The sequence below is a fragment of the Rhagoletis pomonella genome, unplaced genomic scaffold (genome assembly GCF_013731165.1).
Source record: "Rhagoletis pomonella isolate Grant_MI unplaced genomic scaffold, Rhpom_1.0 Rhpom_scaffold_01232, whole genome shotgun sequence".
Classification (NCBI taxonomy): domain Eukaryota; kingdom Metazoa; phylum Arthropoda; class Insecta; order Diptera; family Tephritidae; genus Rhagoletis; species Rhagoletis pomonella.
In genome coordinates this window covers 21,900-49,150 of record NW_023459786.1, presented here as the reverse complement: position 1 = coordinate 49,150, position 27,251 = coordinate 21,900, and the positions used below count along the sequence as shown (strand labels likewise).

The 27,251-nt window shown below is 38.2% G+C and overlaps 2 protein-coding genes across 2 annotated transcripts; both read left to right on the top strand.

Annotated features, from left to right (window-relative positions):
* Positions 1–13,419: 13,419 nt before the first annotated feature.
* On the top strand, positions 13,420–24,082 carry LOC118752095 (protein scalloped-like; the record flags this gene model as incomplete). The annotated part of the gene is made up of 8 exons (XM_036486944.1): positions 13,420–13,557; positions 19,314–20,018; positions 21,509–21,549; positions 21,610–21,802; positions 21,884–21,946; positions 23,374–23,543; positions 23,639–23,873; positions 23,965–24,082. Coding segments are annotated over 8 exons (1,659 nt in total), but the record flags the coding sequence as incomplete, so codon positions are not given.
* Positions 24,083–24,177: 95 nt separating this feature from the next.
* Positions 24,178–26,433, top strand: LOC118752094 (AT-rich binding protein-like). Its single transcript, XM_036486943.1, has one exon. It carries the CDS (start codon positions 24,235–24,237, stop codon positions 25,312–25,314), a length of 1,080 nt encoding a protein of 359 aa, XP_036342836.1. The 5' UTR covers positions 24,178–24,234; the 3' UTR covers positions 25,315–26,433.
* The last annotated feature ends 818 nt before the right edge of the window (positions 26,434–27,251 follow it).

Below are 27,251 nucleotides of genomic sequence, written 5' to 3'. Positions count from 1 at the left end.
AACAAAGTATAAGTATTTTGTATGCATACTTGTAGGTGTGTGTGTGTTAGTGTGTGTGTGTGTGTGCGTTATTCCCATATGCATATATGCACGCTTATCGCAGCATTGTTTCTAGGCTTTACTAGCTGCTAGCTGGCTAGTCGGCCGAAGGAAATGGCACTTTACTCTTTCCAACTTTTGGTTCTATATTTTGTTTTGAAAAGTAATTAATTTCCGCTGCTGTCCGTACACCGCCCATCGGCTGCCACATTCCTAGGTACAGTCGTACATACATACATATGTACATTTATGGAAAAGCAAGCATTGTTGCATATGTATGTATGTATGTATGTATGTTTACATACGGCGACCGCAAAAACAATATTTCTATGTAATTGTCTGCCCGACAATTGTGTCCTTTCGTTTCGTTTGTTGGCAACGTAACGTACACAGTTCAACATAACAACAAATAATCGGGGTACAATAACATCCGGCGTAGGCAAGCGTCGCCATACACACTGCCAATTTTCCTGGTTGCACCCAAGTAGCAGCGTGGCACAACTCTCTCCTATCCTCCTCACTCCTTTCGTCGTCGTTCTGGCTTTTGTTTGTGCTGCATGCAGTTGGCTGATGTTGCTTTTATTATTGTTGGCACTTTTTATTGTTGATGTTGCTACTATTGCAACATTTATTGTTATTCTTTTCGGCTTTGCTTTTGCTTTTGTCTTTGGCTTTTCACTTGGATTTGCATTTGTTTTTGGTTTTGTTTCACACCCTTTGCCGCCGTCGGTCGGCCACCGACTTTTTCAAATTGCAAGACGTACGGCAGTTGTTGTCAAAGTTCACTGCAAGCAAACATATTACACGGACGGACGGACGGACACACAGACGTGGGCCCCCGTTAGTCGAGCATAGGCAACAAACTCAGTGAACATGCCTAGGTGATAGTATTTACTTACATGCATACATAAGCCCAGCAGTGTTGCCAGAAAAATTTTGTTAAAAATCTTCCAAGTGATGATCAAATCTTGAAAGAAACATAAAAAAAAAATTTTTGAAACTGGAAAAAAATCTTTTTTCTTTTTTTTTGTTGAAATTTTATCTGTTACACAAAACCATAACACATTTAATTTAGAAAACGAAAATAGCAAGTTTATGTACTCACAAACACATGCAGATACGACATATTCAAGAATGTAGACGTTTTAATTTAAGTCTTGTAAATTGTACTTTTAAAGTATTTTAATAAATCTTTGTTCTCATTTTAATCTACGTATGTATATCATGGCACTCACGACTGTACCTTTTTAATAATCCTTTGCATGAAGAATGCCACTTAAAGTGGTGATTTCCACCATATTACGAATTTTTGTTTTGTTCCAGTTTATTTGAGAAAAACTCTTTCCGGATCTGTGCATTCATCCTCGCTATCTGATAATGAAGATGATGTTTCTATAAAGTTAATTATAGAAATTTAATTTAATTTAAATTTAAAAACTAAAATAACTTAACTTTTTTTAACAAATATCGCTCAATAATTTTGCTTGTGGAATTTTGACAGGCCAAATCAAGTCAAAAACATATTCATAAAAATCAGTATTAATATCTAACGTGTCATTTTTTTCATATCCATATTTGACAATAGTCCTACTTTCGCATGTGCAGCAGTAAATAGATGACAAAAACGTAAAATTTGTTGCCAACTATTATCTTTAAGTACTATCTTAAGCCACTGTGAAAAATTTTTGTATGGAGTTTTATTTTGTTGTAATTATCTTCATGTGAGGGTTTTTCTGATTATTTATGAAAAAAAATATCTTCATTTTGAAGAAAAATTTAGATTTCTGGCAACACTGAAGCCAATTCGAGTGCGCATTTGGGCAGGTGAACGGCACAAATTTATGGATACAATAGTAAACAACAAAGCGTATTCACTAGTCTTATTATTCCCTACCACCATGCTCTGTTTGTCATATACCTGCTGTCATAAATACATATACGTATGGTAAAAGATTCGAGCGAGGTCCAATAGTCTTATATTTTATCTTCATGAGGGTTTTCACAAATCTCGATCGCTGCAGAAACTGTGCGTTAATGGCACAGGTGTCGAGGATTTCCTCTAAATTATATTTAGGTTTACGAAATTTACATACCTATAAAATATTTAAAATTACTTCGCTGCTATACAATTTTCGTGGACTTCTTTACTTTCTTAATTTTTTAAACAGTTGCGATTGTAGGTTAGGTTAGGTTAGGTTATTGTGCAGACAAAATAAGGAAACTCATTAACACATTAATTGGATTGTCCATGTGTTACCAGACATTACGCAAATTATTTGAGCGGTAAATACAGGTTCACTGTCTTAAACTAAGAGAAGCACTGGGCGCTCAAAACATAGTTCTGCAGGCAGCTGATTTCCACTCCGCAGAGATTTTTGGGTGTATTGATGAAATGTGCACCGAGGTGCTTAAACCGTAGTCTAGCGAATGACGTGCAGCAGAGTAGGAAGTGTCGAAATGATTCAACTTCGTCTTCCAAACAGCTGAGGCAATAGCGATCCATGGCAATATTAAGTCGCACCGCCTGAGTTCCTAGAGGACAATGTCCAGTGAGCAAACCTGTAGGAATCGAAAGCTGGCGCTAAGCCAGCTGCAGAAGCTCCCTTGACCGCCCGCGGTCAACAACCGACCAGAAGGACCATGCAACTTTGAATGTCGGGGTTTTCGCCCGGCGCTCGCTGTGCCGACAGTGAGCCCATTTATTCAGGAGCAGGCTGCAGATTGCCAATTCGTTTTCAATATTTTGTTCATAAAATTTACAATAAGAACTTATAGCCACTAAGCCACTACTTATGAGAACCCAAACCATTCTTCACTCAACTCTGCCACGACCCACATAAATTGTGGCACCTTTAGTTTTGGCAAAACTTTTACTATCAGCAAATTTGTGCTGTCAACCAAAGTTGCCCAATTATTTGCCCACAAAAATTATAATCAATATCATCATCACAACGTTAAAGTACAGTGTGTATACAACAACAGCGTGGAAAGAATATTGAAATTAATAAAAAAAAAATTAATAACCTCCATGCAAACCGTCAACTATGCACCACGTCTATGTGAATATGGCACCTGCTCAGCAGTATTTTGAAAACAATGTGGCCAGCCTTTGAGTGCCACATTTTCCAGCTAACGCTTTATGAAGGATATCAACTCTTTCAATGCTGTGGATAATGAATGGCAAAAATTTTAAATTTGTGCATGAGTGTGTGTGTGTGTGTACGCGCTTAAAAGTGTTTGTAAAAAAAAAAAACTATTTGTCGCATGCAAGCGACGTCAATACCGCCAATTTTATGAATTCCATCAGTTTTCCACAATATCAGCATCAAAAAGCAGCTGGCAAATTGGTTTCCAACAAAGCTAACGAAAGAAAAAGTTAGCCACGAATTTTTCACTATTCGACTTTGTTGTGTTGTGGCATACATGAGTTGCATATGTACCCTGCAGGGAAAGCTACGAGTTGTGAACTACAATGCTACCAGTTTACTTTTCAGAGCAACTAGTTTAGTGACAATGGCCGACAGAGTAAAGTTCTAGCACGCCATTCGAGCGATCCGAGTTTGAATTTCGGAGAAAGGTTTTTTTTAATTTATTTTATTTGTTTTTCTTTTTTAAAGGGGGAAAAATAATATGATTAATTTTTTTGTGGAATTTGAGTATTTAAATTTTTTCTAAATTAAATGAAATTTACAATTTTTTGTATATTTAAATCGAAATGATTGACTTACTTTACTTTGATCACCTCCAAGCGGACTCGAACCTGAGATCTCAGAACCAGAATCGGTAGCCTTCAAGATGTTCAAAATCTTCGTAACGGTCGGCCGTCACTTTAGCACATACTAGTTAATGAACTGGTATTTTTACTGGCTGGTTTGGCATTTCACTATGCAGAACAGATATTAGTATAATTCTTGCCGAACTGGTATGACTTCCCCATTGAATACCAATTTCCTAACCTATTTTCCCAATGGGTGCTTAGCTGCTGGCTGCTTTACAGCCAATGAAAATTACTCAATAAAGTGATTTGGTGTGGCGGTTATGTCAACGACAACGTCATTATCGCACACATCGGCGGAGCACTTGCTCCAACATGCGTTGTGGCTTGTCAACTTTCGTCGTCACCGCGAACAAACCAGCGTCATCGCCGCCATTCTTTGTTGCATGGCTGCCACTCACCGCCATTGTGGTTGCAGCACATGGCTGACATATGAAAACATACTACTCTTATATTTACACGTACACACCCACATTTTGGTTTCATTTTTACCGCCGCTTCTGCTGAAATCAAGAATTTTCGAGAGCTTATAATGTAATAATTAAAAATAATGGTGGCCAATAGCGCAGTGAAAGTTTGCCAGCCAGCCATGCGCGTGTATGGTGACCGAGTAGCTGAGGTTTTGACACCATCAACTTTTGTTTCCATGCAAAGCTGCATATTTTGTATTGTGTTGGAATGTGTGTGTGTGTGTGTGTGTATGTGTGGCAAGTACAGTTTATCGCAGCTATGTATTATGCCACACGCCTCTTATCAGGTCGCCTGCTGGCTTTTTACCTACTACAGCTTTTGATGCTTTACATGTTAATCGCGAAAAAACCACTTGAAAATTTTCAAAAGTGTGAAATTATATTGGCTGCAAAAGTGCGAAATAGGAAAATTATGCACGCACCACTTGTGTAAAAGTTTTGCTGTCATGAGCTGGATATGAGATACTAATAGCTACGCTCTCTTTCGAATAGAACAATTTATTTTTGAGCTGACTGTGCCGAGTATGAACTTTTTTATTTATTAAGGCAAAAAGAAATTGCAAAGTTGCTCCAACATTTTTTTCACGCAGAAAATAATTGGTAATTTCACTTTTGAGACATTCAATTCTTTTGGCCCTGAAAATTCACGAATAAATAAATGAAAAATCACTGAAAATACCAAAAGAATCAAGGAAAGTCCGAAATAGTCCCCAAAAAAAACGGAAAAATACCGAAAAAATCAAAAAGGAATCTTCGGAAATTCTCGAATAATACAAAAGTGTCTCGAACAAAACTCCGGTAAAAAACGGAGTATTCCGAAAAGTTTCTTAAAAATCTCGAAAAAATCCCACATGCTTTCGAAAGATCGGGAAAAGTAAAATACTCCTCGGACAGCCTAGTAGTAGTCCCTAGTCTCTTTACCAGAAAAAATATCCGTTATTTCTTGGTAACAATAATCCAGAGTTACACGAAATAGCCCGAAATGTATGTACATAAGGCAGTGTTCAGATTTTGCACCAACTACCAATCTGAGAGAAGAACTGCCAAGCTGGATACCTTTTGGGTTTTCCTCGACTTTCGGCTAGATGTGCCTAGTGGTCCGATAGATGGATCCTACAGAAGACCTGACGTTTGTCTTCTCGATGGCAATCACTTTTAACCTTTATTTACAGGAGTTTAGAGGTATGCTCACTTCCTGAGCAGAATTCACCATGGATATATTCGTAAGCCCTTTTTTCTTATCAGTCATCGCCCTTGCAGTTTCCACGTATAACGCTGAGTTCATGGATCCAACAACAGTTAAGACCCTTTGTCAGTCGGTAGTTACTTTGGGGGCGTTGTTCTCTTGGGATTTAGAGGTTTAGTGGCAGCCTAACCGTCATATTAGATCGTAATAGGTCGCTCGGTAGGCGATTAGCTCTGCCTGGAAGTCGCTACCGGGGTCAGATAAACGACGAGTGAGGATAAGAGCGAGTTCATTGGAGAGAACTCCAGCAACCTCTTTGTCGTTTAGCCACGAACCATAAGTAAAAATGTTCTTCGGCCCATGAGTCTAGGTCTGAGGTGACTTTCCGTTCGTTACTCCATGGGATTCATACGGCGAATTTTTTGCTCAAACAAAGTGTGCAACTCGCACAACCTTTGATCAACATTTGTTAAAAATTCATCATACATTATTCCATATAGTATATATCGTGCAACATTCTAATACATACAGTAGTACATACCTATTAAAAATCTTTTGCACATAATACAAAGTAGGTGTCGTGTTAATTCATTAAATTGAATCCCGGCAACCCAATCAAATTCAGTGTGATGCCACTTAACGCCTTCGCTAGCAATGCAGTAAGTAAGTACAGCTACAACCAAATCATCATCTAATTGATGTGAATCGCTCTGGTGTCAAATTGATTGTGTGCTTGAACGAGAGGGGGGCGGGGGGACAAGGTGAGCAGCGTCTAGGTAGCAAATGCATATGTCTATGCAGCAGCAAAAGCAAAGGAATATGTAGTGAGAAACAAAATAAAAACAGAAATGAGTGTAGCAAAAAGTTCAAAGGGGTTAATCAGTTTCAATTAGTGTGCTGAAGCTTAAGTGAAAATACGAAAAGAAAAAGAAACGAATAAGAGGAAATGTAGCGCAGACTTATGAGTGCAGTAAGAAACGCAACTAAAAATGAGATTTTAGCATTTGAAAAGATACAGTAATGATAGCTATTTATTCCGTTAGCATCTTGCAAGCTCTGATTGAGAGCAAATTTTTCGCGAGCTAGCAACCACAAAGTGGGCAGCAGCACCAACTAAATAGTTGCATCCAGGATTGACGTAGGAGCTGCTACGACGAAGAAGAGCCTGAATCAATGAATAATTTACTCTGCGATTGCCCTGCACTATATAAGAAATTCCTAGGTAGATATAAAGTTTTTAGATATTCCAAGTGCATGGTTCGTAGTCTCTACGAACTGGTTTAAGGAGTAGGGTTTTTGGATCCATGTATGGGTCCCTGACTGGGCCTAACCTAACCCTAAGGATTATAAAGCCTCAGCTTGTATTAATCCATTGTGCACAAAATCAAAAAAACACTCATACAAATAATTTCGGAGTCTATAGGCGACATAAAAATCAGATAAGCTTTTTTTACTTAAATTGATTTTAAATCTTAAAGAGGCTTTTGCAGGTCAACTCTCCTCAAACCCATCTGCTCAAAAATATTTTTTTTTTATTATTATTATTTTATTCACATAATTTCCCTTCCTTCATCGTCAGCTTCATTTACATTTTTGTGCGTCTCTCTATATATATGTACATATGTATGTATGTATGTGTAGTTGTCTCCACTATATATTATTATGAAAATGCAAAATCCAATTTACATGCTTGTCCAGTCGATTTATTTCAATAATGTGTCCATTCAAAGCGCGCGCGCGCACTCAATTCCAGGCCAACGCGTTGCAAAAATAACAAAAACTTCACTAATGCTTTCCAGCAACAACGAAAAAAAAGAGAAACCTTACTAATCCCATATCAACCCAAAACAAATCCACTCTATACTCCATTGAATATGCACAACACACACACACACACAGCGATTTGTATAAGCATTGGAGACATTTCATCAAGCAATCGCCTGAGTTGGCTAGCCAGAAGATGAGGATAGTCGCTAGCCAAGCTTGCTTGGCACAATTCATGCAAAATTCATCACGTCTGCACAGACGATTATGTCTGAAGGATTTAATGTGCGAATGAAAGATGTGTCACAGTGATGAGGCCAGGCAAGAACGAAGAAAGGACATGCAGGGCGAGGATGAGTGGGGGTTAAGTATATGTGCATTAGGATGGTCCAAAAGAAAGTAAAGTTGGATTTGAAATGCTCTCACCCCCTAGGATTGTGCTATACCCAAAAAAATATACACCTATTTTTTTTTTTTTTTTGACATCAAAAAATATTTAGAGGTCGCTCAAAGCGCTGAAAATTTTCAATGCGTTTTATATGATGGAAAAAAAAATATTTCGTAGAAATGGTATTGAATTCTCAAATATTTAAAATATTTAAAATCAATATTTTTCTATCGGAACTGTTTCTCTTACAATAATAATACCCTATTATTTATCAAAATCCGACTTTAAAGTTTTTTTTTTTTGCCCACCCTAATATTTATATGTACATACATTGAGCGAACAAATGTGCAAATTTTTAGCAGCTAAAGCTATAAGCGATAGTGGGTGGTATAAAATTTAAAATTGCCTAGAAGGGAGGTGGTAGCTATGTATGTAGCTGTATTCACGGCGGGCATAATCTAATTCAAAAAATTTCATTTCAATAAAGCTGCAGCTTGAATTGAGTTCCATCCAGTGTGTTGGGTGGCTGGCGTACGTGCCGGCTCGAACGTTGTCCTTCGGATTGGCGTCGTAGTTTTTTTACTTACATACATATTCCTTGTTTATATTTTCCATCTAATTCAATTGAATTTCTTTTTACCTGTTTTGCAGGTCAACTCCTTGGTGACTCTATTGTGGGAAATACTTATTTTTCAATTCTTATGCAGCCATTAGCCGTTTCGTTCTGGAGTCAAAAGCTGTTATTTTTAATTCAATATCATACTAGGCGAGGTCTCCTCGTATGTGATTAGTATCCATATTCCTTCTCGATATATTTTTCTTTAAGCGCAATAAATTTCTTATTCTTTTCCATAGCCGACCTTACTTCCTCATCTTCAGTATTTTTTTTTCGACCGCCTCACTTTTAAGTTTGTGGAGTTAACTGCCTTATTATGTATCTCGAAGGACAGGCCGCACGAAATTTGCTTTTGGCCGCAGCTTATATGGGAACGTGCCACTGGGTGTCGTAGTCAGGGCAGTTCTCTCTAGATACCAATCCAAAGAAATGTAATTGTCCAGCGGCTCGAAGCTCCATTTACCCTCCTAGATGATGGGTTGAGTGCAACGCCAGTAAAATGTTTCTACCACAGGGTCGTTTTCGGTAAAGACCTCGAATTATCCATAAGGCTGAGATATAGTGGAATTCACATGACATGGTAGAAAGAGCAGGAAAACCTAAGTCTACGTCTATTAATTGTCACGGAAAGGCTTCTTAGAAAAACCATTTCTGGTTTGAAGACAGCCTAAAAACCTTAGTCTCTCCACTCGTGTGACAACATCAAGTTAAGCTCGACAAGATCTTAAGTGTCTTCGCTACTAGGAAAAATGTGGCAACCTCATAGTGCTTTCACGGCAGGGGAGTGGGGCGTAAATTATAGGACGTCGTAATGAACTAGCTTGCTGAAAAAATCTACTCCGTTCGATAATATTTCAAAAGGGGCATACTTATAGTCACTGTTAAATAGCCTCCTCCTGCTGCTATACCAGCAGTTGTTTGGAAGTCGTCCAAAGGCACACATGGCTGCATTTAAATAGAACTTAGCACCGACAACAATTTGAACTTAGTCTTAGTAATTGCGTAGAATTTTTCTGTAAAGGTTCTGATAAACGATGAGAATAGGAATTCCATCTCATTCTCACCGTCTAATTAGGGATGAGAATGAATATTTACTCTACGATGAGAGTAAATATCAATTTCCGTGACGGCGAATTCCCGAACAGCAATAATATATATGGTTGTGTGAGAATACAAATTTCAATATCCACAATTGTTGTTCCATGATGTTCTATTTCGTAGCTCCAGGTAAAGTAACCTTAGATGCCGCAATTGTCTTTTTATGAGTAAGGAGCTGCGAAAGACTACTGCGCTAAACCTCATATCTGTTCTAGAATTTAATATTATTTTTTTATTCTTTATCTCCATGCCACCTTTTGAGATAGTAAAGTCGAGAATATTTTTTTGGTGAGAAATAAAATCGTTTCATAGATAATGCAGAGAGTTCGGCCATTGCCTTCTCAAGAAGACTCAATAGCAGTAAAAAATGCAAAATGTTTGCATAAGGGGGGGGCTTCGTGGAAATGATAAGACCGATATGATATGATAATGAAATTCAACTCTCTGAAAAACTACGGAAAGTAATACACCAAAGAATGAAGAATAAAGATTTATTAAACTAAATTTGTCTGTAGGTATACCATTTAAATCCTCGAAAGCTACTACAACTGATAATAACTTTTGAAAATTGTACGAAGCAAAGATTTGCCAACTAGATAAAACTATATAAATACATATATGTATGTTAAGTTGCGCGGCAACTTATTGCACTCTTCACGAGTAGTTCTTTTTTTCAAAAAAAAAATAAAAAGAAATAATAGAGAAATACTGCTGCTTTAGAGCAAAGTCATTGTGTCTCACTTTTGTTCAACGAACTGAAAATCATAAAAGCTTGCAACTGAAAAGGAAGCAAAAGCAACTTTTTGCTTTTTACTGAAGAAAAGTGAATTGAATGGGGCGGTGTGTAAAGGTCGATGAGAGTAGTCCAATGCTGCAGGCAACCCCCTTGCCAGTAAAAGAAGGGCGTCATAACCGGAGGATATGTGTGCATAGAAGATGCAGAAAACAATCACTTAGAAAGTCCGAGCTTTGCTTTTTCTACCCTCACGCCACCTTGCTCCGTTAGCTAGTACGTTTTCAAATTTGGTTTGGCTGCAGCTACATACATAGGTCGTTGGCACGCCAGGGGAGAGAGTATGGAGCAACTAGTATGTATGTAGTACAAAGCGCGCGAAGACACAAACAAACAAAACACCAAATATTGGTGAAGGCCAACGACGTTGGCTAAATGCAGGGCTGAGGAAAGATGGAAAACAACGAAAGTCGATGTCGAAGTTTGTGAAGCAAAGCGCTTGCATAGTAGTAGAAGCGAGCACTGATATTGGGGATCAAAAAAAGGGCGGCGAGCGGGTAGACGCTTTCCTTGAGTACAATTTGAGTGAATGAAAATAATTTTATTCGGTTAGAAGTGAAACTATGCCAAGAATGTGCAATTAGTGAACGACGAGGACGACGACGCCAACGTCACGGCCAACGTAGACAATAAAGATGGCGCAAAAGGAGTGCTGAAGCTGGGCGGCATGCATAAAGGATGTTGCTTGTGTTGGCGTTAAAACGACTCGAGTCAATTCAAGTCAACTATGTACAGAAAATTGTATGTCGGGCGAGGCAGCATCCACAGTAAAGTATAGCGCTCCGCAGCAGACAATATACATAGATGGAGCTTCAACGACTACATATGTACATACAAAAGGAAGCGACTACAAAGTTACCGAGAACTTTTGTGAAGGCATAGAAAATTTAAGTGAAAACAATAGGATTGCAAGCGCGTATCTACAATGTCAGCATAAGCAGCAATGTGTGGAAGGGGGGAAAGGCAAGGACGAGGGCAAATGATAAAAGACAAAAGGAGTCAAAGTGGCAGGAAACAAAACAAAACGGCAAGTAGCGTGAAAGAGGTGGAGGGGGAAGATGGGAAGGCAAGGGCGAACTGCAGGTCGGAAGAAAAGCATAGCGGTTTTGTCTTTGCCGCCTCTGTTTCTGTCCGTCTGTCTGTCTGTCTGTCTGTCTGTCTTTCATTATTTTATTTATTATTATATGAGCGCGCGCGCCTTGTTGTTGTCACTGGCCTATGTTGCATGGATCCTACTTAGATAGTAGTTAGTCTGCTGCTGGCCGTTAGTGAATTGTTTAATATTGCGAAGCTATGAATATTTACGTGAACCCGCCCTCGAGCGCTCGCTATCTATTATCTGGTTTTGTAGCTACAAATTAATTTTGATTAAATTTATATTTGCTGCTAGTGTTTGGTTAAATGAAGGGAAAGCGTAAAGCGTGGTCACAAAAGCGAAGTTAAAATCGGTTTCGGGTTTCAATTACATTATGGAATTGCGCGAGCGGAATTTTTTATCGAATATAATGTTAAAAATTTTCTTTCATATGTACACATGTTTATTAGGGTGCTTTTTTCGACTATTTCTTTTGCACCGCGAAATTTTGTGGTAAATACCTAAAAAAATCCCTGAAAATGTTAACCCTTAATATTAATATTAACTTGTACACGTAAACTTTGAGTTTTTTTCCTCAAAAGTCTACAGCTCTGAGGCATTTTATGGTATAATCTTGGTCAATGATGAGCTTTTCCCCCTTCTTCCCCCTTCATGCTGGCTCTTGATGTTAGCCCTCATCTACCCCCTAAATGTGCCAAGCCAGCTCCTAAGTGCAAAAGGCTCCTGGTAGCCACTTTGTCCATCTCTGTATTAGATGAACTATTCGGTTTTTTGAGGGCTACTTGCGCATTTTTGGAACTATTTCAGGATTTTCGAGACTACTTCGGATTCTTAGGGCTTTCAGGCCTATTTCGGCATTTCAGAGACTTCTTCGCAGTTTACGGGATTTTCGGAACTATTTCAGAATTTTCGGTCTTCGTGAGACTATTTCGGTATTTTCGGGACTACTTGGAAGTTTCTATAATTTTGGGGTTCTCGGGACTATTTCTAGATTTTCGAAGCTGCTTCGAGATTTCTAAGATTTTAGGGACTATTTCGGGGTATTCAAGACTAAATATATCGATAAAAACCATGACAAACTCAAAAGAGGTTCTACATATGAAAAAATTCCGACCATGAATACGATTTTCCGAATATCTGAACTCCTGCGCCACCTATAGAGCAAAGTTTTTGTACAGGTATTTCTTTTCATGTAAGTAATATTCATTCCAAATATGAACCATGTCGGACCGTAAATACGGGGATTTCAATCATATATACACCTGCGCCACCTAGAGGATCAGGAGGAGGAGTTTCCAGCCTCTAGTTCATCACGAAGTTAGTTAAAAATTGATTGTAAGATTTGATTACGCACGGGTGAAACTTAATAAAAGCTAATAATAAAAATACGGCCGCTAAATTTGTTGTAATTAGGGCTGTGCGATTAATTGATTACTCAAAATTTTAATTAATCATAAAGTAAATAACTCAATTATTCGATTAATTGGAAATTATGATTATTCAAAAGTTCAGTTACTCGAGTAATCAAGATTTTTAATTAACAAAAAAAAAAATTGAGTAATTTGCTTAATGATTAATCAACATTTCGAGTAAAATGAGTAATCAACATTTCAACTCTTTACATATGTATAAAGTAGTTAAAGTTCCTTGATACTTTGAAAACAACGTTTCTGTTTTCAAAAATTAAAACGAAAAATTTTTTCATATACAGAATGTAAAAAAGAAAATAAGCATTTTCCAAAGCAAACTCTTTTAACGAGCAAAATTATTTTTTTTGAGTAATCATATTTCAAGTAACTCAATTAATCATCGTTTTGCGTAATCAAAATCTTGATTACTCGAGTAATTGATTAACCGAATAATTGATTAACCAACTTGCTCGAGTAATCGAATAATCGCACAGCCCTAGTTGTAATATATGCTAATGAGATAAATAACTAGTATTTTTAAAATCACAGTGCATATCCGTCTGACGGCAATATCTATCGTAAACACACTCAAATCTTTAATGTCTACCAAAAAGAACACACCACCTAGTATATGTAGGGGGATCAAGATTAATTTCTTCTAATAAGTAAAATACTGATTTTATCTCAATTTCATAGCAAATTTCTTGTGATTTAAATATGAGTATTTCACGAAAATAACTCATTACATATGCAAGTTTTTATAATTTTTCTTTCCTATTTTTTTATTTCTAGGCCGCAATGAACTCATCGCTCGTTATATCAAATTACGCACAGGCAAGACGAGAACACGAAAGCAAGTCAGTTCGCACATACAGGTTCTTGCCAGACGGAAATTGCGTGAGATTCAGGCGAAAATTAAAGTTGTAAGTTATCACACAGATTTCTGCCATATTGAATAAATTTCGAGTTGTGTGCAGTTGAGTAATTGTACCCAAATGAAGCTTTAGAGCAAAGAATAGAGCTTAAGAATGATTTTTAATTTCAATTATTTTTATACTTTTTGGCCACTGCTTTAATCATCAAAATCCATTTTACTTTTATTATTTTCCTCGATAGACAAATGTATGTACATACATATATGTATGTATAGATAACTGTTTATATTTGATGATTCGAATATGAAAAGCAAGGTTTATCTGATGTCCTTGAGAAAAAGTTAAAAGCTTTTATACGAAATACATACACTAATGTCGAATTTCCATTAGGCATTAAAATAACAGGCAATTTGCTCCATTTATGTATGTAAAAAATTACATTGGAAACAGATTTAATCACTACTATTTATTCTAAAATAAAAACATTTCTAATACCCGACTTTGTCAACAAATTTTTAGCATTTAATGCCCAGTGGAAATCCGTCTTTAGTCATACAAATATCACAAAATGTACGCCTTTTAAAAAACGCGAAGCACGTGCGGGACTAATAGTTCATTTCCACCAAGCTTTAGCTGCAATTTATGCCAACTGGATAAAGAAGATAACCACTCGAAGGGCGTAAAGTACAAGCAAACAGAAGGTAAAAACGCTAAAATTCTGAGTACTTGAGTTCTTAACTGCATTTTATATTTTGGTGGAAATGGGCTATAAATCAACAAAAACTTACTCTTTTTTTTAGCCTCGTCCGTTTCTGATGAACACAGTACTGCATAGGTTAACTCAGTTAATCAATTTTTTATCATTTTTATATAGTCGTGAATTTTGAACTCTTTTATCGAACTTGGTGGTCTTCAGTTGTCTATTAGTTTATTTAAGTTCGGTTTATTCAGGCCGATTCTGAACAGAGACAGACTCCCTGAGAGTTTTCACTCTTTTCCCTTTCCTCCTATCATGAATATAAATTCCCTGAGGATATTATTATTTAGTTTGGTTCATATCTTTTTTCTGGGTCTTTTTAATTATTATTTAATTATTAAATTTAGCTAAAAATTTATAGAAATTTTTGCTTTTACGATTTTTAAATTTCAAAATTCTGTATAGTTTTTTTTTTAAATTTTTTCCGATATAGCCACAAGTATCAACTTTAAAACATTACCAGAACCATTTTTGTAATCATAGTAGTGTTTAGATATTTAAAAAATTAAATACGAGAAATTCTGAAACTTTGAACTCTTGGAAAATTTAACTTCGTTATATCATATGTATAAGAAAGGTTCTAACCAAAATTTATCCAAATCAAATGTGGACGATTTCAACCATTAGTCGATTTAACATGGAATTGCTCATGTGTATGTGCATTTTCTCATACATATTCACATGGAACCATTTGTCCATTTCACTTGAAAAGTTGTTTTATGTTGGAGAAAAGTAAAAGGTAAAACTTTATAAAAATTACATACACTTTTTGTGCCTTCTGTGCGATTTGAGCGATTGTAAAGTTTTTGTTTGAGCTTTCCGTTTGTGTGCAATAAATGTATGTATATGTGTAACTGCTGCATTGTAATTACATACATGCACACAAACATCTCTGCCACACGTGACTGCACCGCATCTTAAGTCGACGCTGAGCGCGTCTCAACTGGCACACTGGTGGTAGTGCCTTCCCAACAGCCCAGCAGCGCGCACACTGCAGTTTACTTTGTGTTTGGTTCTTTGTCGTTTCAACTATTTTTTAAATTTTTTTTTTTCATTTCTATTTTACATTTCATCCATTTCAATTTTCTTCTTTCTACAATTTTTTATTTTATTTTTTGTTCTGTATATTTCTGCTGCAGTAGTCGTCATTGTTGTTGTTGTTAGTGTGTTGCATCGCACTTTGTGAAGTGAAAATTCCATTGAAATCCTTTTTCTTTGCTTACTGACCGTTTGTGTCGAGCGAAAGCGGGCAGAAAAGCCGTAAAACAAAGTGCAGAATGCAACAAAAATATGTTTTATGAAATTAAAAAAAAAAAAAACAGAAAAAAACTATAGTCTTTTTCATTTAATTTGTTTTCCTCTATTTTTCCTTTGCTTTAGCTTTGTTTCGAAAGTTTATTTGATTTCAACAGTTGTTTTGTTACTTTGTGTGTTTTTGTTGTGGTTGTTGTTTTTAGTGTTGACTGACTTCTTTTGGCGCAGGTCCTGCTGCTATTTGTAGTATTACTTTTTGTTACAAAACACTCAAAAGTGTACATACATTTTTAATGCCGGTCATTTGGTTTTGTTTTCTCAGCACCCCCTCAGACCTTCCTACCAATACCAATCAACTAGAGCCAGCTGTTACTTCCCCTTAATCTTCTGTAAACACTCTGCTGTCCGATGCACACCGCTCTGCCCACCTCTAAGCCACGCCCATTTTACCAGACTAGCACAAGTTTCGCCTGCAGCATTGTCCACTGCAACTTTTCTTTTCGCCCTCATCTTCTTCCACCCCTTGCACTTCGTTTTCTGCTCCGCTCTCTCTTATTTTCCGCTTTGTTCCTTTGGCATTTTATGGCCCACACACATTATGTCAAAAGGTCAAAAGGCATCAAAAAACAAAAACAAAAACAAAAACAAGGATAGTCAAACAAACAAAGCGTAGAAACAAGTAAACGGCAACTACATTTGCACAACAGTGGCAACAAAAGGCCCGAACAGAACAGAAAGTGCATAGAAAAGTGAGGCTCTCTGTCAGAAACAGGCACAGCACAACGCAACCGGAGAGAAAATAGTAGTAAAATTACTTTTTCGAAAATTAATGTAATGTTGCGTCGAGTTTTATTTTGTTTTTTTTTTGTCTTTTTTTCTGCTTGGCTTCGTTGAAACAAAAGCCAAGAGGCAAAATGGCGCAAAAGGCACAAAGTTGGAATTTTTCAACAACTTTTGCATTTATTATAATGATGCCGTTTTTGCACTACATACATACATCCATATATATGTATATAGTTATAAACAAACAAAGCGCAAAACTGGTAAACAAGTACAAACACAAACAAATATTTATTTAAAAAAATAAATAAAAAATAAATCTACTTTTACACTCAAAATACTATACACAAAAACACAAAGTAAAGTGTTGTAAGGCTTTTTCGTCTTCTCTTCTTCTTTAGCATCGTCTTTTTAGTACTTACCTTTGGCAAAACGGTGTTTAATGGTCCAGTCGCAAAGGCTTTGTATAAAAAAGTTATGTAAAAGGATCTCAAAAGTGGGTTAAAGTGACCGAAGGATCGCCTGGCCGCACGCTTTGTGTCGCACTGAAGTGGAAAGAAAGAGAGCGAGAGACAGAGCGTAAGAAGCTACAAACATATTCGCATAAAAGCTCTCATAAAAGGCTTTCCTTTGCTTGAGACTTTCTTTAAGAGTACTTCATGCGAAATATTTCTTCATGAATTAATCGGTCGAAAAAAGTATACCATGCACTCATTAGAGCATAATTTTTGCAAGAAAAATTATTAATACGCACAACTTAATATGGAGAACGATTCACGTACAAAAGGTGCATTGAAGCTCCATACAGCGCTTTAGCCAGATTATAAACTTAATAAAGTTGAAAACTTGCGAAGGTACAAGGATCCAGATAAGTCAACAGTTCTAGCGGTCATCATCAGTAGATGGGTTCAAAATTTCACTCAATGAAGACCTTGAAGCATCGGATAAGCTTTCACAATGTAAGACCTGGCTGTAGTCGGCACACTTGACAACTTCATTTGTCTGTTCTCCCTGCTCTGAAGACGGAGAAGAGTTCGGAAAACTTTTTGTACAGCTACCCGACCCCATTAAGGTTAGCGTATTCTGAGAGCGTAGCCTACAGATATGAATCCCTTGCGCTTAGCATACCTAACAATCTAAGTTTAAAATCTCTTAAAGGGAACACGAAACTTATTCAATGGCCTTCGTTTTTTTCCCTCAACTTTATTACCAAATGCGCTTCAGGAAGCTTCGCTGAAACAAAAGCCAAGAGGTAGCAATTTTTATAAGGTGTTCAATGCTGAATTATGTCTTACTGTAGGGTTAGATTGTTGTCGGTAAGGGGCTCAAAATACGAGTACCCGCAAGGACGTTAGTGAACATATTCTCTGATAGCCAAGCAGCAATTCAGGCACTATTTTCTTCTTTGAATCGGTCGCTGCTAGTTAAAGTCTTTAGAAGAAAGTTGGCCTCAAATTCTGTTCGATACGAAATTATCATAATACGGGCCGAGGGCATATGGACATAAACGAGAACGAGATAGCGCATGAATTATCGAAATCAAAAGTCAATTACTAAAATTTAGGATCGTAAAGGAATACCAGACAGACATTGTTTGTATACCTGGAATGGGTATATGGGTATGGAAGTTTCCGAATAGAAACTTTTTACGCAAACTAGGGTCCAAACTGCGTTTTTAATTTTTCACTCTGACGTCAGGATTTTTTTAAAAGGACTTTGAAATTTTAAAGATGTTTAATTCAAACATTTTTTTTTTAAATTCAGTACAATGTACGTACATGTAATAAAAATGTGGGTATCAAATAAAAGAGAAAATTCCGTAGAATTAAAAAAGATTAAATATGTTGGTGCATAAGGACAAATAGCTATTGAAAATGCTCCCTTTAAAATTTATCCTTAAATATCCTGGAAAATTTGTAACATTTATTTTTGAAAAATACCGATCAATCCAATGAAAAAATCGGTTAGGCCTGTTTTAATACATACATAGTTGCTCCTTAGTAAAAGAAAGATGCTTTGTGATTTAATTATTCGAATATATTCAGCATACGCCTTCTTTCCTATTCAAACGCAGCCGTAACTTCCGCAGGTATACCAAGTTCTGGCGATTCTGTCTAAATTGTTTGCTGTTACGTATGTATGTATGTATCTTTCTGCTGCCCTTTTAATAGGATTCCTTTTCTTTGCTACCATTTAATTCCCCCCGTAAGGATTCATACACACAGTGGACACACAACGCATTCGAGTAGCGTGCGGTTTCTATGTCTTTACTTCACTATCCTTACAATGTGTGCAAGTGCGCTTTATGAGGTTTCTTCGCATTCTTTCAGTTTTTTTTTGTTGTTATGGTTTTATTTTGTGTCATACGAAAATTCTTTGGTGTTTTCTGGGTCACTTTGTAGTTGAGTGCTTAGTAGAATTTCTCCACCAACTAAGGCTGCCGACAAGGATACGAAAAAGTGTGCAAGCTTATACGTGAATGATAGTGGTTTCTATTTTCTTTTTTTTTTTTACTTTTTTTGCCTTGTGTGAGCATCTAGAAACCACAAAGAGATGCCCAGCTGTGCAGGTAACCGCTGCTTGCTTCTGTGGCAGGAATGGCATGCACACTGAGCTAAAGTGTGGCGCGGCAAGGCCACAAGGAGTGCAACAGCGACTTTGTAAACTACAAAGAAAATAAAGATGTAATTTAAAGTAAGCGCTGGAACGATGTTTAAATCATATCTCAGTTGCAGAAGTGTTTTAAATAAAATTTGTTAATAAAATTATGTACTTAAGGAGAGTCATGCGTCATCATAATCACCAATGATCAGCATATCAAACCATCCACCACGCATCTCATCGCCACTATCTCATCGTATTTCCGCTAAGCCAATAAATAATGCAAATTTTATTCCAGCTTCCCCAATTACCTAGCATTTACAGCCTTGGCCAATGCCACACAATTTATAGGAAAATTTGACCCGCGCACCTCATCGAGCACCACCTTACCACCTACACTTACTATTTTCAGGAACCTAACGGCATCGCTGGCATCAATGGGCACGCCCATTCGCTACATTTGCTAAGCGAAAAGGAAAAAGCACTACAGGCTATGAGCGGTATGACCAGCTCACAAATCGTATCCGCACAGGCGGCGAAGAATCTGGCATTTGCCGCCTCAGCTGCTGCTTTCACCGCTGTGGGGCCGCCAGTCTCGTCAGCTTCATCGTCCGCAGGGTCGACATCTGCAGCAGCAGTTGCAGCAGCGGCGGCGGCGGCGGCGGCAGCAACACATCTAGTCGGACCAACGCACTCACACTTGCATTCGCACCCGCACCCGCATCCACACCATCACCACGCCCACCACCTGAGCCACTTGAACCACCTAAACCACCTTAGCCATCATCACCACCACCACCACAACCACCACCTTGCCAGCACACATCCGCACGCGCATGCACAACAACAACCGCACCTGCCGCACACGTCAGCGGGTACGGCGGCATATTTGCAACAACAACAACAAGCGGTAGCGGCAGCGGCGGCAGCAGTAGCAACAGCAACGCAGAATTCCATTACGACGACAACAACGGCGCCGGCTTCGGCTACGGTGACAACACCGACAGCAACAGCGGCGGCGGTGGCGGCGGCAGCAGCTGCTGGTTTGCCGCCACACGCCGCACATACGCATGCGCATGCGCACACGCCACTCCGTCATCCACCAATGTATCCGGGCGTAAGAAAAAGTTCATAGTAATTGTTTACCGCTTTCTAACTCGAACGGCTAAATTTGTGCTCATCACCACAAAAAAATAAAAAAATAAAAAAATAATAAAAGCAATCAGAAGCCAATCTAAGCATTTTGCTAATTCCGCAGTAAGGCGTCACTTTGTGTAACTCGCTACGTTGTAAATAAATCATTTGATTTCCCTTTCATATATATATTTTGTGTATAAATGTGTGTATGTGTGTGTGTGTGTGTGTGTGGGAGGCTATAGTACCTCAACGACGTCTGTAAGCCAATAATTCATAGGTTAAGGTCCATATTTCACGAACATTTCGATACGTACGCCATAGCTGGGGTCCATCGCTAACGCAACACACATTGCTAGCTTCATCTCATCAGTATTGAAGGGGCAGCGGAACAGCGTAGCAGTAAACAATAATAAAAACTTGTAAGGAGGATAAAAATTTCATATTGGTTAAGGCTTCGTTTTATCGTCACATACAGTGACTCAAAGCAGTGTTCTTTTTTAATTGTCTTAATGTTCTTCAAGTCAAAGTTTTTTTTTGGTATTTTTTTATAAAAATATTCTTCACGCTTTGGACAAACCAGTAAACATGAATCAAAGTTTCAAACTTTATACAAAATTTTGAAAAATTTTACAAATTTTCATTAAAAAATTCGAAAATTTTAATTCTGAAATTTGAAAATTGCAATTATTTTTTTTTGCTGACGGATTTTTGCACTTTTTCCACATTAACGTATTTTTTTTATGGAATAAAATGCACAATACCGTTCAAAAATCACGCCAGCTTTTATAAATTGCGCTTCTTAGACAAAAACCGCAAAAGCCAACAAGCCCAGAAATGTTCTACAGATTAAGATTAAAAACTCGAAATTTTTATGAAATTGTTAAATTTTTCTAAATTTTGTATAGAGCTAGAAACTTTGATTGAAATGGTTTTTTTGTTAAAACATGAACAAAATTTTTACAAAAAAATAACAAAATAATTTTAGCTTTAAAAACATTTGAATATTTAAAAAAAAATCAACATGTGAACACTTGTTTCAGTCACTGTACATAAATACGGGCATGTAAATAAATAAGAACCTCATTATTATATATAATCAGCGGAGAAGTATCAATTTTGTGTTACTAGTATGTGTATAATAAACTTACTCTTCAAAATGCTAAGACCAAACAAAGCTAAAAGCTCTCATCATCAAACTTGCATAACCCTAAAAAAAATTGTTGGCTCTTCATATAAACCTTGCTTTTCGCTAGCACATTTCGTTCATAATTACATACTTATTGATGTATGTATGTATGTATTTTCATTTAACTTTATTTTATTATGCATATATGTATACATACATATATGTAACTGTAACTGAATTATTGTTGTTGTTGTTGTCTATCTTGAAGTTATATAATCGCTTATAAATAAATACTTCTCTTTTCCTTCTATTCTTCTTCTCCCCACCCATCACCCAACTCACAGCAATTCTGGCAGCCAGGTCTACAGCCCAGCACCTCACAAGAGTAAGTTATCTCGAAATATTTAACAAGTTGACACATTGAAATTGTTTGCATTGACCGTAGTTTTTACGATTACAGCATTAAGCCATTCGCACAACCCCCCTACCCCGCCGGCAAGCCATCGACAGCCGTGTCTGGTGACATCGAAGCAGGACTTCCGCCAGCACAACTGCCGTGGGAGGGTAGAGCGATAGCGACGCACAAATTCCGTTTGCTGGAATTCTCGGCATTCATGGAAATACAAAGAGAGGATATCGTAAGTGTTTCGGTGTTTTTTTTTATGATATATACAGTTTGTTTGAAATGTGTTTCGACTAATTTCGAATTTAATTTTCAGTATCACCGGCACTTGTTCGTACAACTCGGTGGCAAACCGTCCTTTTCCGATCCGCTACTCGAGGTGAGTACTAATTACTACTTAAATTGGGTCAGATTAAAATGGCTGCCTACATCGAATCAAGGAGGAAGCCAGCCGTTCTCGAGGGTGTAGGTGCTAGAGTAGGAACCGAGTAGTCTAGACGCTAAAGAGTTTTTTTGACAGATGTCACTCCATTTTTTCTGACTACAATTTGGCCTACCTTTAGTTTACTGGTTATAAAGATCGAATGGGAGGAGGTTGAGTTGAGTTTTAAAGGTGCTCGTTGGAGTAGTTAGTGGGTAGGAATCCCGTGAGGTTCGGTGTGTCCTTTTTATCCTAATGAATTGTTTCATAATCGAAGATTTATCCACGCACGTCGACCAAACTGTGAGTCCGTAAAACTTGATTGGACAAACTACTGAATTTAAGGAAATTGTCCAAAGAGATCCACAACCGAAATTTAAATAAGATTTCCAGGACTTTCGCAGGCATGCTGAGTAACGCTCCGGCAATGGGAATACGCTGCATTAAGTTTCCTCAACACCTAAATGCATTGGGTCGTTCAGACACTTTTCGAAGCGTAAGGATTCCTTTATAACTAATCGTGACTAAGTCAACAAGAACATCAATCTTAGGATCCCCTTTTCATTTATTTATTTTGGAAGGTCGAAGGATGCAGATACGCATCAAGAAGATCCAAGGAAGCTTGAACAATAGGGCCGGGTCATCCATGGTATATAGATATCAGTGGAGGTATGGAGTACAAACAGGAGATCTTCGCTCAGTTTTAACTCCCTTATAAAGTCCAAGAGGTTATTTGGTGACATAGAGTATACCTGATTGGGCTGCGGTCATAATTACTCTCTCAGATTTTGAGGCATTTTGCTAATCTTAGTTAGCCTCCTTCAACTGGAGGTTATCCTTGACGGTGAACTCTCATAGAACTTACACCTGAATAGAGCTATACATACAAAAGGCTAAGGTATCGATATGTATCTTCAAGGTGGCACTCTTGACTAAGGTGGCAGTCTGGAGTTATGCAACTTATTCCAATCCTTTTCTAATTGTAATTATACTGCGCCTGTCTGTGGAAAGAAGACAGAGGAAAAATTCAAGTTTTCCCCAAGTTTAACAAACTCCAAAATCTGTCAAAACAGAGCCACTGTGGAGGTTACAGAATCTCCCGCAGGTCCGGAAAATCCTAAGTTATATGTGGATCAGTAAAGACCTCTAACCGAATAGATATTTAATACTATAAATCAACTCTGGTCGCACCGACTAAGAGATTTGCCAAATTTGGTCCAGTTCTGCTCAGAGCGAGCCTTCTCTCATTTAATCTCATCTTGCCGCCTTCAAATCGCTTTAAATCCGTTGTATTGAAAATTGCGGAAATTGTCGAAATTATTACTTTTTTAACACTAAAAAATTATTAATTTTGTAATTTTTCTACTCTTATTTTCTCCCTACAGACTGTTGACATCCGACAGATCTCCGATAAGTTCCCTGAGAAATCAGGCGGTCTTAAAGATCTCTACGAAAAAGGTCCACAAAATGCCTTCTATCTGGTTAAATGTTGGGCAGACTTGAATACCGAAATAACCGGCAGCGAGACGGGAGATTTCTATGGCGTTACGAGTCAGTATGTATCGCAACCAAATGGGTTTTCTTAATTTTAAGTTCTTAAAACCCTGTGTTCTAACAAATATATTCTTTTACTTTGTATACCCCCGTTAGATATGAGAGTAACGAAAATGTTGTGCTCGTGTGTTCGACAAAAGTCTGCTCGTTTGGCAAACAGGTCGTCGAAAAAGTGGAAACAGAATACTCACGCTTGGAGAATGGTCGCTTCGTATATCGCATACATCGGTCGCCGATGTGCGAATATATGATAAATTTCATACAGAAATTGAAGAACCTGCCTGAGCGATATATGATGAACAGTGTCCTGGAGAACTTCACAATACTGCAGGTATACATATACATACATATTTACTACGTACTGTGATATGTCTAGACATGTAATACCCACCTCATTATCTTCCTGCTTACTCTTCGTTAAGGTGATGCAAGCGCGAGACACACAAGAGACCCTTCTCTGCATAGCGTACGTGTTCGAGGTGGCGGCACAGAATAGCGGCGCTACGCACCATATTTATCGGTTGATAAAGGAATAGCATGAACTGCCACTGCCACCGAGGCCGCCGCCACCGCCGCCGCTGCTTCTACTGTTGAATTCATTGTGTGTGGATAGATTGGGCAGTTGCAGTGTAGGAGGAAGCGTAGGAGGCGTTAGCAAGTGTGCTGATAGTGAGCGACATGGCAGTAGCTCCATGGCGGCGACGGCAATGGACGAGGGCACGGTAACCGGCGCGAGTGCACGCGGCTTGGCGCTCACCACGACGACAGCAGCAACAACAAAAGACACACATGATAATGCCGATAGCACCAGCGGTGTTGGCAACGCAGCCAACAACAATAGCGGCAGTAGCAGCAACAACACCAATGCACGTTATTTAAGCAATCTCAGTGATTGCCAGAATGTGAGCAGCAGTGGCGGTGTTGGCGGCTCGGGACGCGGTGGTAGTAGCGAATTGGGTGGCGCCACTTCCGTAGTCACGCCCACCATAACCCACATCAAACAGTCGCCGACGTCGCCAAGTCCGATGAGCACTGGCGCTGCTGAGGCAACCACAGTTGTCTTACAGCAGCACCAACAACAGCATCACCATCGACAATCAGACGAGTTAATGTATGGCGGTGCGAACGCGTCTGCTTCCGCAATAGTTACACATCCGCACTCGACATTGTCAACGCTAGATTTGGCACACCAGCAGCAGGTGCATACGCATGCGCATGCGCAACAACAGCATCAACTGCACCAGCAGCAGCAACAACAGCAACAATCACAACACTTGCAAAGGCTTGGCAGCTTAAGCAACATCAACACGTCGGCCACAAGCGCAGCAGCAGATGCAGTTTCCATCAGCCGTGGAAGTCTCGGTGTAGGCCCTAGCGCCATTACTCATCCCAGTTTGTTGACCGAGCGTCCACCACCACCGCCATACCACAGCAGCAGCAGCAGCAACGCCGCCATCATGACTAGCAAAGTATTCCATGCGGGCTCCTGTGCTGCTACCAGCATGGAAGCAATTAGCGGCGATGAGCCGCCCACCGCACGTCTCTCGGCTTACGAACAGTTTCTGAAACTTTCCGCGCACGAGTATGGGACAACGACGTCGGTCGATAATGCTGCAGTGTTGAATTTGAGTAACATCGGCAAGGCGGCCGACAGCGATCTGATGCTGCGACATGTTAATGTGGCAGCAGCCATGGCTGCCGCGGCGGTGGAAAGCGTCGGTGCGGTGGAGGGTAGCAGTGTTGTTGGCACTGATGGTTGCAAGCGGAATTAATTTGTTGCGATCGTTTTTGTTTTTGTGAGTAAGAAAATTGCATCGTTTACGAAAATCGTTTTAAGGCAGCGTGACCGCAGGAAAGGACGCACTATTTACCGAAGCGACAGACATTAATGTCTAAAAGCTTCACATAAAGAGAGCAGTATCCCTTGAAATAACTGACATTTCAGAGGTCCACCCCCAACCAAATTAAGGATTTTATGAAGCCTCTTTAGAAGAGTTTTCAATTCACTGCTTTTTGAATTTTTTGTTTACCAAGTTTTTTACGACTTCCCTTACGACGATAAGTAGCGTCTAGATGAGAATGAAAAATTAGTTCCCTTTATTCTCTTCATAAAAAAAAAGAAGATGGAGGAGAATTTCCTACTAACAAAAAAAGGTTTACTGTACTTAAAGTTTCGTTTACAAAAATTACCATACTTGGTCTACTGCTTAATGTAACGCATTCGCGCAGTATATGCCAAACAGTTCCAGGCTCCATTCTCTACGTCTCCCTAGGGCACCATTCTCTACGTCTCCCTAAAAGAATATGGCCTTTAAGTATCCCCAAGCAAATGATATTTCCCTCCTTTTTACGAGAGAAGCTTCAACGAACTCTCCGTGTCCCACTTTGATCACCTTAGCTTGGCGGAAATATTTTCTTCTTCATTGCTGTCCAGCAATCCAGTGCTCCATTGTCGTGGAGAGAGACAAGGCGATAAGCTGCAAGTGCAGCCACCAACTTCTTGCTTACACTCCACCGAGGTCAGGTTTTCTTCACCTCCTTCATCATGTTGTTGTCCACCAACGCGAGAGAGCCCTGAGACAGCACCTTCCTTAGCCATGCTGTTTCGCTGAAGCTCTCGATTCTACTAGGAAAATTCTGCCACGAGCTTCAGACATACAAACATACATTCGAGAGCAGTCTGGAATGAAGAATGGCTTTCATAGGATCAGGCGATATCCCAACGTTCGTTTAAAAAGGTAAATAGAAGTCCTGCTCGTCGAAATCGAAAAAAGTTTATGATCCTGAAAATGGAAAACGCTGATTATAATATTTACTTACCCTTAAATGTTTATTTCAAATTATTTCGAAATCGGTGTTTAATATTTTGTGCAAAATTTTTTTTCGAGATTTAATTTTTCTAAAATTTTCCAAATATTTATTCAAAAATTTAAAAACAAGGGAGCGCATTTAAGGAACGCTTAATTTTATTAAAAAATTTGTTTCCAACTTTCTATACAAAAATTTGGTTCGTTTAAAAAGGTAAATAGAAGTCCTGCTCGTCATGCTGTCCGAAGAGTACTTTATTGTTGTTGTATATGCAAGAGAATGACACACAGCTAAATACACATACACACACACACATACAAACACATGTACATTTATATGATCTCAAAGAAATGCAAGCAAACATTGTTTTTTTTTTTTAATTTTTGCGTTGAATTTCTTGATTTATTTGATAAATTTTTTTTTTATCTAAACACGAAGGCAATACAAACAAATGCCACTAACGCAATGCAATAAGGCAAAACAAAATTATGATTTAAAAAAAAAAAATATTTAAAATAAAAAGATTACAAATATAAATTAAAAAATTATGTATGTAATTTGTAAATAAGTAAAATAAATTAAATTAGCTTTTGAGTTAAACGTACATAAGAAAACACGTACATATGTTAGTGAGTACATATCCACGCCAATAGAGACCAACAGCAAACGCCGCAAATTTTAAATTAAAAAAAAAATATTTTTAAATATAAGTACTTTTTTTATAAGTTGTTTATAAAATTAAAAAAAAAAAATAGCGTCGCTGCTACTACTACATACAAACATGCTCACAGGCAATTAGTTATGCCAACACACACACCTACATGCGCATATTACATTTAAGTTAAAAAAGAAAATTGCCGTCGCTTTGTTCTTAGTTTTTAATATTTTTTTTTTATAATTA

Excerpts from the sequence above, each read along its gene's own strand:
- LOC118752094 (XM_036486943.1), top strand. The coding sequence starts at position 24,235 with ATGGCGGCGACGGCAATGGACGAGGGCACGGTAACCGGCGCGAGTGCA.